This window comes from Bufo gargarizans, chromosome 2 (genome assembly GCF_014858855.1).
Source record: "Bufo gargarizans isolate SCDJY-AF-19 chromosome 2, ASM1485885v1, whole genome shotgun sequence".
Lineage (NCBI taxonomy): Eukaryota > Metazoa > Chordata > Amphibia > Anura > Bufonidae > Bufo > Bufo gargarizans.
The window spans coordinates 349,564,777-349,577,151 of record NC_058081.1 but is presented as its reverse complement, the minus strand read 5'-3'; the positions used below and the strand labels follow the sequence as shown (position 1 = coordinate 349,577,151).

The 12,375-nt window shown below is 39.1% G+C and overlaps 1 protein-coding gene across 1 annotated transcript in view; it reads right to left on the bottom strand.

Annotated features, from left to right (window-relative positions):
* UNC5A (unc-5 netrin receptor A) overlaps positions 1-12,375 on the bottom strand; it is a 554,915-nt gene that overhangs the window by 111,120 nt on the left and 431,420 nt on the right. The window contains 4 exon segments of the mRNA XM_044277435.1: positions 3,042-3,069; positions 4,070-4,234; positions 5,099-5,266; positions 11,534-11,714. Coding sequence (XP_044133370.1) covers positions 3,042-3,069; positions 4,070-4,234; positions 5,099-5,266; positions 11,534-11,714 — 542 coding nt within the window.

The window sequence follows — 12,375 nt, the reverse complement described above, 5'->3', positions numbered from 1 at the left end:
GCCCCTGTTTAATGGTATAGTGTGGACATTAACAATGAAGACTTCATTATTAAATGAGAGACAGCTGCAGACTAATTAGCTGTGCAGTTCTTCTTCAACGCAGCATGTTCACAACCCGCCTGCAACACGGCCCCTCTGTGTGGTCGTACCCTAAGGCAGAGTGGCTGGGTATACCTGATTTATAGAGATTCATGTGAAATTAATTCAGAATCAAATTTCTTGGGGAACTTCGGCAAGGTTGCTGAATTTAATTTTTCAAAACTTCGCTCTTCTCTTATCTATCTATCTATCTATCTATCTATCTATCTATCTATATATCTTCTCCAGTAATCTGTGATAGTGCTGGTATCATTGGGTATTTGTATATTAGGAGAGATTCATTATGGTGATGGTGATTTATAAAAGCTACTTCATTATGTCATGCATACTTGAGTATTAATTGAACTCTTGCTGGTTATGTCTTTATTGATTCTCAGAAAATACACTCCTCACAGATACAAATTACACAAACAATGATTCTTTCATACTCTTTATGTGTGCTGCATCATTTATGTTTCTATTTGATAAGCAACACAAAGCAAATATATATATCCCCCTACACCTAATGTTAGTGCGATTGCTCTGCCTCAGAGCGCATTTGTACCCTGTAGGTACTGCCAGTCCGGTTTCTTTGCTCCACTCTCATGTGCCAAAGCAATGTCATATCTAATTACTACCTACCTGTGTCCCATTAGTCAACCCTTCTCATTAAATCACCATTAACTTAATATAGACATTGGATGCATCTACAGCCTGCACAGAATAGCCCACAGTGCCGCCTATTTCTGTCCAAATCCAAATGCACACACACAGCAAAGGACACTATTGTACTGGATATAAAGAACACATATCGTCTATATGATTGGGGTGTAGCATAAACTGCATTTTCCGTTGCAGTAAAAATAATACCATGAAATATTAATTATTGTCCTTTTATTTCACTTATATTGGTCTAACAAGTGGGTTCTCAAAGCCAACAGCCATTAATGGCAACCTCTATAGTATCCATAAGAGGTGTCATCCAACATCTTACAGACCATAAGTAGCCCATACATTTGCACTAATAAACCAGTTAAAGGGGTATTTGGCATTCAGCAAATAATTTTTGTTCATGATATAATCAAACATTATCAACCTTAATAATCTATATGCTCCATATTCTCTAGGTTCTAGTGGGAACACAAGACAGTAAGACAGTTGGTGGACTTGGTTTGCCAGATATCTAAGACTACTACAAGGCTATCCAATTAAATAGATTGTTGGAATTAACTAACCCTAGCAAGAATTCTAAAATGGCCTTTATTGAAAAACTAGCACATGGGCTATTTTTCTTAAATCACCTATAGCTACCTGAACCCAAAATGTACAAAAAACATATTTTGACCCATTACTCAAAACAGCAGGTAAAGTCTTAAAGTCCTATACCTATCATTTGCCCTAACTCCTTCTTCATGATCCCCAGAGAGCCTCATTCGATTCCTTGGCTCAATAAAGAAGCTTGTCTATCAAGATATATGGGGCCAATACACAAACACTTCCTTCATGAAATCTTCAAAAACAAAACAATCTCCAATAAGACTAATTTTATGAGCTTACTTTCCAGGTTTCCAACCTACTTTTCTAAATGATCAACATTTTAAGAAATTCAGTACTTTCTCTTGAGTCCTGAAAAGGGCACTGTCAGAGCTTGAGAAAATATTTGCTGCAAATGTATTGATTTAAGGAAAATCTCTAATTACTATAATAATTTCATTGTAATACCTTCTTCTTATAAACCAGCTTTTTTACTCTCCTGGGAAAGAGTTGTGAATCACTTTGTCAGATTCTGATGTTGAACTCATGGCATCTCTACATGTGTATGTCTACAAGAAAACCACTTAAATTGTACAAACTGTTAAGAAATGTTAACCCCCAGGTTTTTTATTAACAATGGAAATGAAATATTCAGTGAAGCCCTCTCACATGGGTCAGACTGGGACAATAATTAGGGATGAGCATTAGTACAACATGATCCCTCGAGGTGGAGTGGGGTTAAGATTGGGGGTTGGAGAATATATGAAGGCTTGTGACTTTGTGACGGCTAGATCAATAGCAATCACAACATCTCAAGAGAGTGACTACCATCACTCTGCGATTCTTCTGGCTAATGGTTATAATTAAAAGGGTTGTTCATAAAGACAAATGCTTTTCAAAAAGTCAGTCTGCTGATCACCACAGGTCAAGCTTATTATTAGCCAGATATTTCCCACTGGACTTGCCATTGAAGAGGAAATGTACCCTTACAGTCTGGCCATTTAAAGTGGACTTGTCATCTCTCTTTCCTATCCTGTTTTAACAGTGTCATGTAATAACAATTCTGGAACTTCTATTCTTATGACTCTATGTTGTACCATTCATTTATTATTCCTTCTAGAAGAATGAATATGAAGGTCCAGACGGGTGTTATCAGTTAGGAGAGTCTCCCTGTACAGTTTGACATTATACAGTTGATGCTGCCAGGGTCGCAAGGTGCACAGAGACATATCCAATTACACTCATCTTGACCTTCACTGCAATTCTAGTAACTTATAACTTTTAGTAAGAATAATAAAGGAATGACACAAGATAGTCATAAGAATAGATGCTCCCGAATTGTTATTACATGGGGAATGCAAGTAGTTATTAAATTAGACATGTCAAGAAAGGCAACAGGTCCTCTATAAAAGAATGAGTCTGCCAGGTTCTGCCATAGCAGTACATGCAGGGAGACCCAGGTTGGATACATATGGACAGAGGTTGTCCCGGTGGCATACCCCCTTTAAACCAGATGTAAAATATCATTTTTAATGTTATATGTGTTATTGCAACACAATTGCAATACTGCAATACATGGGGCCCTCTGGGTTCTCTACGAGACAGTCATATTAGTTGTGGGTTTTAAAGAGTGCTGCACTGGCACACCAGGAGTCACCTAAGATGACGAGAATCTTCTGCATCTATGAAATGTACATATCTACATTGACTTTACAATGTTCAAAGGCGTGATTACCGCTGCATGAAAAGAAAATGTATCAACATGGCAAAAAAAAATCAACATCCCATTCCCGGAGGACACTTAATCAGAATTAGATTTTAAGGGGGGAATTAATTACAGTAATCTCTAAAAAGTCATTTAACTCTTCCATTACGGCATACATTAGAACATGATTTATCTTAGCTGAATCAGGTTTGTTTTCTGCTGAGATAGATCATGAATTATCACTGATTAAACTGAACAAATATTTTAAGAACAGCTACACAGATAGATAGCATTCAAGAAGGGAGCGGTTGCCTAGGAATAAGAAACCTCAGCAGAAAGTCTATTTCTCACAAAGACGAGTGCAATTTTTTTTTATTTGGTTTGCTCGCAAGATCTATGATGTTTAGATTAGTGGGTCAACCTCTAATAATATTAGCAGGCCATCTTCTAAGATAGTTTATAACCCTACATAGCTATTTCACCATTCTGACAGAATATCTGATATATGTAATTGATATTTCCAAAATCTTCTACAGCACCAATAAAAGAGAAAATTACACCAAGCCTGCATACCCAGCTAACATATACCCCAAGGGATACCGGCCTGAAGATAGCAATCTCTAAGTCTCAAGGATTGCTCACAGCAAAGCAGTGGTTTGATCCACTAACATGAAACATTGCCCTTTTTTTTTTTTTTTTTGTAGATGAAATTATGTCTCTCGAGAGCTGATTCCACAGAGAACAAAGTTAATAAGTATAGAATATTTTCAGATTCAATTCCCTTTGAAGTCAGGAGAAAATATAGAATCATTGAACTGACCCAACTACGGAGAAAAATCAATTCTACACAAGCTCCAGAAGGACAAGTTGATTGTAAATTTGGTGACCAGTGGCATAAAGAAGATAATGTTATATGAAGTTTGCAAAAACATAGGGGATATATAAATTATCATTCATCTTAGCTGTAAGGGATGATGAATTATTGTCTAGTGAAATAGGGCTAGTTGTGGCTGCCAAAGTGGCAACACTTACTGTGCATGCAGAGTTCACTGGTGCAGTTTCGGGTCTCTGTGTCAGGCCCTTGACACTGTAGCCCACCATTCCTTGGGGCTGGCTGGGTACAATCTCTGCTTCTCCAGTGGGTGCAATCAGAGGCACAAGAAGACCAGTAGCTCCACTCTGCCCATCCTCCACTCACTGTGTCCATATCCAACCAGCAAAATAAAAGCAAAAAATAAATTCATGTCTAGCATACCTAATATTGTCTGCCCATTTCATGCAAATGCCAAACAGTCATCATATATCATTTCTAAATGCTCCATCCACTCCCTGTAAAATGAAGCCTTCCCGATCTTGCAGCATGCACAACCATTTTTCTATCCTTGTCTAGCTCCAGAAGAAATCAATCTATCTGCTAATGTGCAGTCTTGTATTCCGGATTACTGCTATGGGGATAGAGATGCTCAACTTCCCAAGTCTAAAGCTGACCATACACATCAGATAAATGTTGGTCTAACCTGCTGATTTTAGCGGAATGTCTGACCATGTAATGTGCATAGGGGACCCTCAACTCTCCTCTGATGGCAGATGTTGGGTATGGAAATAGCAGAGAGATATGCTGCTGCCAGAGGTATATGACATTGGCTATCTCCCCTCTCCCCATTCAGAAAACATGCATACCCAAGCTTGCATGTGTATGGGGCAACAAGTTTTCTGCAAAAGCTATCTGAAACATATAGCCAGGCTTAGTTCCCCAGGGACAGGCAGCTGAAGAAGCTCTCCACCAAGGACAACAGAGCCCCAGAAATCACTGTCCTGGAGCCATAATCTGAGAGTAGTGTGACTGACCGATTGAGAGAGGGTGATTGATTTTAACTCCAGTAAACCTAAATGAATACTTGGCTCCATGTTCATCATGTATCGCATTACTCTTCTCTTTGCATGCTTTAATATATTTATCCATTACCCGCATATCACCAATACTGTCCATTTCAAGAATTCACTTCCTGGCAGGTAGACAGTCAATAATGAATATGAAATCTTGGATATGAAACCACTTACCAGGACAGAGGGTAGTACAGGCTGTCTTCTGGATATTTTGACCCTCACAAAATGATCCCCCATTTAATGGCGTGGGGTTAGTACAAGTTCGACTTCTCTTTTGCCAGCCTCTACCACAGGTTGTGCTGCATGGAGACCAGTCAGTCCATGATGACCATCCTCCATTGACTTGGAAGAAGAATATACAGAGTTACCAAAGGTACATGAAACATTAGTACTGGCTAAAGAATCAGTGTGTGTCGTCACATCATATCAAAGTTACAGAAATAATTTTCCGTGGTAGCCAGTCTATGGCAGAGAGCATATGGACACAGCTGAGCAAGACATTTTTATCCACTCTCAATTCATAGGCACCATAATATCAAACAAATAAGATCGATAATCTAGCGTAAGATAGTACAGCCAACCAACAATGACAGAATCTTAGACTTAAAGGGAACCTATTACTTTGTACATGCAGTCCTATCCAAACACCAAATTTATAAAGGTCTGTGCATCTAAATTGTACATCTGTCTAAGGCCGCAATGCATGAGCATTCACTTTAATGGGTCCGCGATCCGGCCGTTCCGCAAGGGTTCCGTTCCATGCTTCCATTCTGCACCATCTCCAGATATGCGGGCCCATTGAAGTGAATGGGTCCACAGCCATGATGCAGAAGAAACACGGAACGGTGCCTGTGTATTGCGGATCCGCAAATGCAGACCGCAATACGGCAACAGGCTGCACACGTTCGAGTGCAAGAGACCTAATAGTGATGAGCTGCAATTCAGGGTCCGCGCTTGAAATTCATCAGCGAGGAACAGTTCACACACAGCAACACTTCCACAAGACGATTTTATCTCAATTCCAAACAATTCCAGCTCCTCGGTCTCAATATCCACCAGCAATAACAGCTCTTTTATCCTTCAAAAGAAACACAAGCCACGGTTATTGAAACACTACATATTTTATTTTACTTACAAGATCGACACTTGTTCACATCACATATAAAATCTATTTGCCCGACCCAGGTTCCGCTTCTTCTGGGGCGTTCCTCTCCTCTCCAATTGACACAACTGAAGAAAACTCTAATCTCTGGTCACCCATGGTAAGTCTCTGTGTTACTTCTGTTAGATTGACTTCCAAATGTAATTTTTGTTTCTTTTTAAATGCCTAAAATAACGTATCCTGCTAAAAATAAACATTATGTATATGGCCAACGAAATAGGCACTATGATGCATGTCTGAACAGACATGCATCATTGCTGGTGGATCTTGAGACCGAAGAGCTGGAATTGTTTGGAATCGAGATAAAATCGTCTTGTGGAAGTGTTGCTGTGTGTGAACTGTTCCTTACTGATGAAGTTCAAGCGCGGACCCTGAATTGCAGTTTATTTTGGTTAGGAAAGGAGAAGAGACCTACTCCTGTTGTTTGGGACTGCTGCTGATTGTGCCGCTTGGAAGGCCACACAAAATATATTTTGTTTCTTTAATAGTGATGAGCGGCAGGGGCTATATTTGAATTTGCTGTGAATATTCGTCATATATTTGCAAATTCACGAATTAGAGATTATTTTCTTGATTGCAAAAAATCGGCAATGTAATGCGCGCAAAATACAGGCATGGGTCACTTTTGCTCCATTTTCCAAGCTGCTAGAAGTTTCCTGAGACTGGAGAAAATGGTGGGCACGGCAGAACATAAAAAATAGCTTTATATGCAGTTAGAGTGCTCCAATATTTTCACAATTGCTTTAATCAGCACTAATGATGCTTATATTTTGGCGCAATACGTGAAACTTCACATTTTAGCAGGTCTGCATGTATGCATGGACAGCAGAACCTATAAGCTACACTATATCAGAATAACCTACACTGACTATCTCCCACTAACTATCTTATTATCTCTCTCTCTCTCTCTCTCTCTCTCTCTCTCTATATATATATATATAAGCTATTTAACTATCTAATGTAGTGTGGAAAGCACAGAGCACAGCAATGACACTGCTGTCTCTTTCAGAACTTTAAAAACTGTAGAAATTGGCTGCTGGGGAGGTTCTTATATAGTAAGGGGTAGGCAACTTTCCTATTGGTTGCTAGGGATGTTTCTAAGCTCAGACAAAGACATTGTAGCCTTCTCATTGGCCCACAAGCAAGATGCAGAGAGGGATCATGGGTTCAGATGGAAAAAAATCTAGAATATTTGAAAAAAACAAATATATATATCACTATATTCTAAATATTAGCGAATTCTCAAAGTCTCGATATTCGTGATTAATATTCGTGATTCGCATATTCGCGCCCAACACTACTGTCTAATATTAACACTGGGATTTGTATTCTTACACAGTTTGCCAGTATTAGTAATTCTGCCTAATGGTCTTATGCTAGAAGCTGGAGGAGGTGAGCACATTAATATATAGTTTGTGGGAAAAAATTCAGTAAAACTTGAAATTTATAAATCTAAATCTCTGTTTTTTGTATGATTAGGAGTCATGAAGGTAGTCCTATTTAGGGACTAACAGCCTTTATGTACATGTGTATACAAAGATAGCTGTCAGTCCTTAGGTAGGTCTGCCTTCATGACTCCGAAGCATAGAAAGAGCAGAGATTTAAATGAATAAAACACAAGTTATACTGAATGTTTTTCCAAAAAACTACTATATATTAATCTGCTCAGCTCCTCCAGCTCCATAGCATGCTGTCTGTAGATCAGACACCAAGGGGCAGATTTAATAATACTGTCAAACTTTTCAGTCAAACTTTCGGTCTTAATATTAGACAAATTAGCATTTTAGGTGCACAGACGTTTATAACATTAACATAGTATAAATTCCACTCCAGATGTATGTTGGAATTCTGTCTATGTGCCAAAATTCTGTCTCTGCACCAGAATTCAGTCTGTGCGGCAGAATTCTGCCCGAGTGCCAACATTTTGTCCAAGTTTCAGAACTGTGATATTTTTGCCACTACTGTAGGAGACAGCAGGAAAGTTGTCATAGTGAATGGCCTAGATCCTAATGCTCATACTGTAAACATGCCAGAAAATGATCCTGTGTTATTCCAGGAGTTTATTGGGAGTGAACCATCTAGTCCAGTGATGGCTAACCTCTGGCACTCCAGCTGCCGCGAAACTACGACTCCTGGCATGTTCCAGTCATTTCTATGGAGTTCTGAGAACAGCCAAGCAAGTGCAAGTGCCAGAGGTTAGCCATCACAGGTCTAGTCTAAGTTTATGCCACCAATTTACTAGTTAAGTTTTAATGCAAAAATGTGCCAGACCGGGTGTAAAAAAGTTAGAAAAGTGTCTAAAACATATGATCAATGCAGTGCAAAGCATGTAAGGCAGTTTTGGGCGCAAATTGCACATTTTCTATAGTAAATCTTCCATATGTTCAATATCACAGGTTCTTTTCCTCTTTTTTTTATATCTATATCTTTATTTGGCTTTTTTATTTTTGTTAATATTGCATAGCAAAAAGGCAACATATCCAAAAGCATTGTAAACAGTACATAACATTGAATATACGTATGTGCAAATCCTACAGCGAGAGACAGTCCTGCAAAAAGCTTTGACTACAGACCAGAAACCAGTGGCATCCATATATATATATATATATATATATATATATATATACAGTACAGACCAAAAGTTTGGACACACCTTCTCATTCAAAGAGTTTTCTTTATTTTCATGACTATGAAAATTGTAGATTCACACTGAATGCATCACAATTATGAATTAACACATGTGGTATTATATACATAACAAAAAAGTGTGAAACAACTGAAAATATGTCATATTCTAGGTTCTTCAAAGTAGCCTCCTTTTGCTTTGATTACTGCTTTGCACACTCTTGGCATTCTCTTGATGAGCTTCAAGAGGTAGTCACCTGAAATGGTTTTCACTTCACAGGTGTGCCCTGTCAGGTTTAATAAGTGGGATTTCTTGCCTTATAAATGGGGTTGGGACCATCAGTTGTGTTGTGAAGAAGTCAAGTGGATACACAGCTGATAGTCCTACTAAATAGACTGTTAGAATTTGTATTATGGCAAGAAAAAAGCAGCTAAGTAAAGAAAAACAAGTGGCCATCATTACTTTAAGAAATGAAGGTCAGTCAGTCCGAAAAATTGGGAAAACTTTGAAAGTGTCCCCAAGTGCAGTCACAAAAACCATCAAGCGCTACAAAGAAACTGGCTCACATGCGTACTGCCCCAGGAAAGGAAGACCAAGAGTCACCTCTGCTGCAGAGGATAAGTTCATCCGAGTCACCAGCCTCAGAAATCGCAGGTTAACAGCAGCTCAGATTAGAGACCAAGTCAATGCCACACAGAGTTCTAGCAGCAGACACATTTCTAGAACAACTGTTAAGAGGAGACTGTGTGAATCAGGCCTTCATGGTAGAATATCTGCTAGGAAACCACTGCTAAGGACAGGCAACAAGCAGAAGAGACTTGTTTGGGCTAAAGAACACAAGGAATGGACATTAGACCAGTGGAAATCTGTGCTTTGGTCTGATGAGTCCAAATTTGAGATCTTTGGTTCCAACCTCCGTGTCGTTGTGCGACGCAGAAAAGGTGAACGGATGGACTCTACATGCCTGGTTTCCACCGTGAAGCATGTAGGAGGAAGTGTGATGGTGTGGGGGTGCTTTGCTGGTGACACTGTTGGAGATTTATTCAAAATTGAAGGCATACTGAACCAGCATGGCTACCACAGCATCTTGCAGCAGCATTCTATTCCATCCGGTTTGCGTTTTGTTGAACCATCATTTATTTTTCAACAGGACAATGACCCCAAACACACCTCCAGGCTGTGTAAGGGCTATTTGACCATGAAGGAGAGTGATGGGGTGCTGCGCCAGATGACCTGGCCTCCACAGTCACTGGACCTGAACCCAATCGAGATGGTTTGGGGTGAGCTGGACCGCAGAGTGAAGGCAAAAGGGCCAACAAGTGCTAAGCATCTCTTGGAACTCCTTCAAGACTGTTGGAAGACCATTTCAGGTGACTACCTCTTGAAGCTCAGCAAGAGAATGCCAAGAGTGTGCAAAGCAGTAATCAAAGCAAAAGGTGGCTACTTTGAAGAACCTAGAATATGACATATTTTCAGTTGTTTCACACTTTTTTGTTATGTATATAATTCCACATGTGTTAATTCATAGTTTTGATGCCTTCAGTGTGAATCTACAATTTTCATAGTCATGAAAATAATGAAAACTCTTTGAATGAGAAGGTGTGTCCAAACTTTTGGTCTGTACTGTATATATATTCTGAAGTCAGCCAAACCCCGGGCCAGTGATTACCACTCACCCAAGTCTCCAGTATCATCCCATCAAATACTACTCCATGTATCTAAAATATCTCATAAGCTTTTGAATTTCAGAACTGGTATAATGATGTTCAATAAAGGTTTGTCACTTATCAAAAAATTTGCTTTTTTCCCCTCTTTATGACGTTTGTATCTATATGGTCAAATTTAAGTAGCTTTTTTATCTGTGCAATAACATATGTTCTTTCAAGGGGAGTGTGATCCAATCATTGATCTAGCAAGCTCCTAAAAGCTACCCGTAGAATAACATGAATACATTTGTGGTACTTGATCCTTTGTGTATCCTCCCCCTCAGGAGGTCTTGGCTGGTGAAACATTAAGGCATAATGGGTATAGAACAGTTGTGACCGTCAAAACTGTTGGATGTATCCTTTAATATCTTGCCAATATAGTAAGGTGAAATCACAGCTCCAGACGCCATGCCACAGGTCAGTTAGGGTTTCCTGGAATTTTGGGCAGCTAGTTATCTTATCTGGGAAGCTCGGGGAGGGTAAAATGTTGGAGCCATATATTGAGGAATGCATAATCTGAAAGTAAGTTTCCCTCCACTGTTCATTGACAATGTATTTCTGTACTTTATCCCATCCCTGTCGTATAACATCAGTGATATCTGGGTATCTTGTCCTCCCATGCCATGGTCTAAAAAGTGTTTTATTATCAATGCTCAAGAAATGGTTTCGGGGTCTATTGTAGAATTGAGAGATGGTAGCTTTGTGGGTAGAAGGGCCTATCATATAATTTAGTGAATAATTACCGGCCTGTTGCGTAACATTCAAAGCTCTAGATATGCAAAAGCTGTGTATATGAATAACCTGAGATATGACTCATCTGGTAGCCAAAATCGGATTATCACAGGTTCTTTTTAAGGCCAATTGTAAAACTATTATTTTACTACATTTAATTAGTAGGGCAGGTGCACCAGTTTTAGATCACATGATGATGTACACCATGCTATTTCGAGGATTGTCAAGGATGGACTGCAAAAGTATAGATGGAAATAACAGACTTTTTCTTATGCTTTCTTTCTATTTTGTGACATCTTTTTTATACATACACCATTATGCAATTAGTTTATCCATTATTGATGGCAATCATCCGCTGTTCTTGCAATCAATCAATGACTTACCATAAACAGTGATAGCTGCTGAGTTACTCCTCCGCCTAGCAACTATATTCTTGGCCACACACGTATAGTTCCCAGTGTCAGCTAGGCGCGCCTGTCTTAAAAGAAGGCTGTGGTCTGTTCCAATGAAAATATTGGAATCTTTATCAGGATCTAATACATCTTCATTCTTCAGCCACTCCACCTTAAGCAGCAGAAACAAAGTAAAAGGAAAATATGGTAGAAAGAAGAGGCAGAAAGAGACACAGTAAATTATAAAATACATTATACCTGATTAAATACCCTCTAGTTTGATGCTTCTATGTAAGAACAAGATGATTATAAAGATCTGAAGTAAACCTGAAAGTTATAGATAGATACCCATATATGCTGCAATTTAGTTGAGCTGAAAACCTCAAATGATAGCATTTGCTGATCAAAAATGACTCCCAAATCTAATCTAATACTGACTTTGCTGGCAGAAGATGCAGTGATCAGTGGCAATGGACATATAATACAACTTGACTTCAGGGTTTTCACTTCTAACTCTATACTTTCCACTGGGTGCTTCTTAGAAGGAAAATAGTTGCTCCTTGGGATTTCCAAGTAAGCATCATAGTTGGTGACCAATTTGTGTTATTGCATCATTTACTAAATTATCTTTTTCAGTGCTCATCTATTTCTGGAACTCCCATATGAAGTGAAAGGAGTGACAGTGTGCATGCCTGACCTGCTGCTTTGTTTATCTGTGAGGGGACAGAGGAGTACAAGGTCCCTGTTGTTGTGACTGGTGTGGGACCCTGCAGAAGAACCCCCTTTGATGTAATACACAGTCGAGTCACATGTTTATGCTAATATCCAAAGTA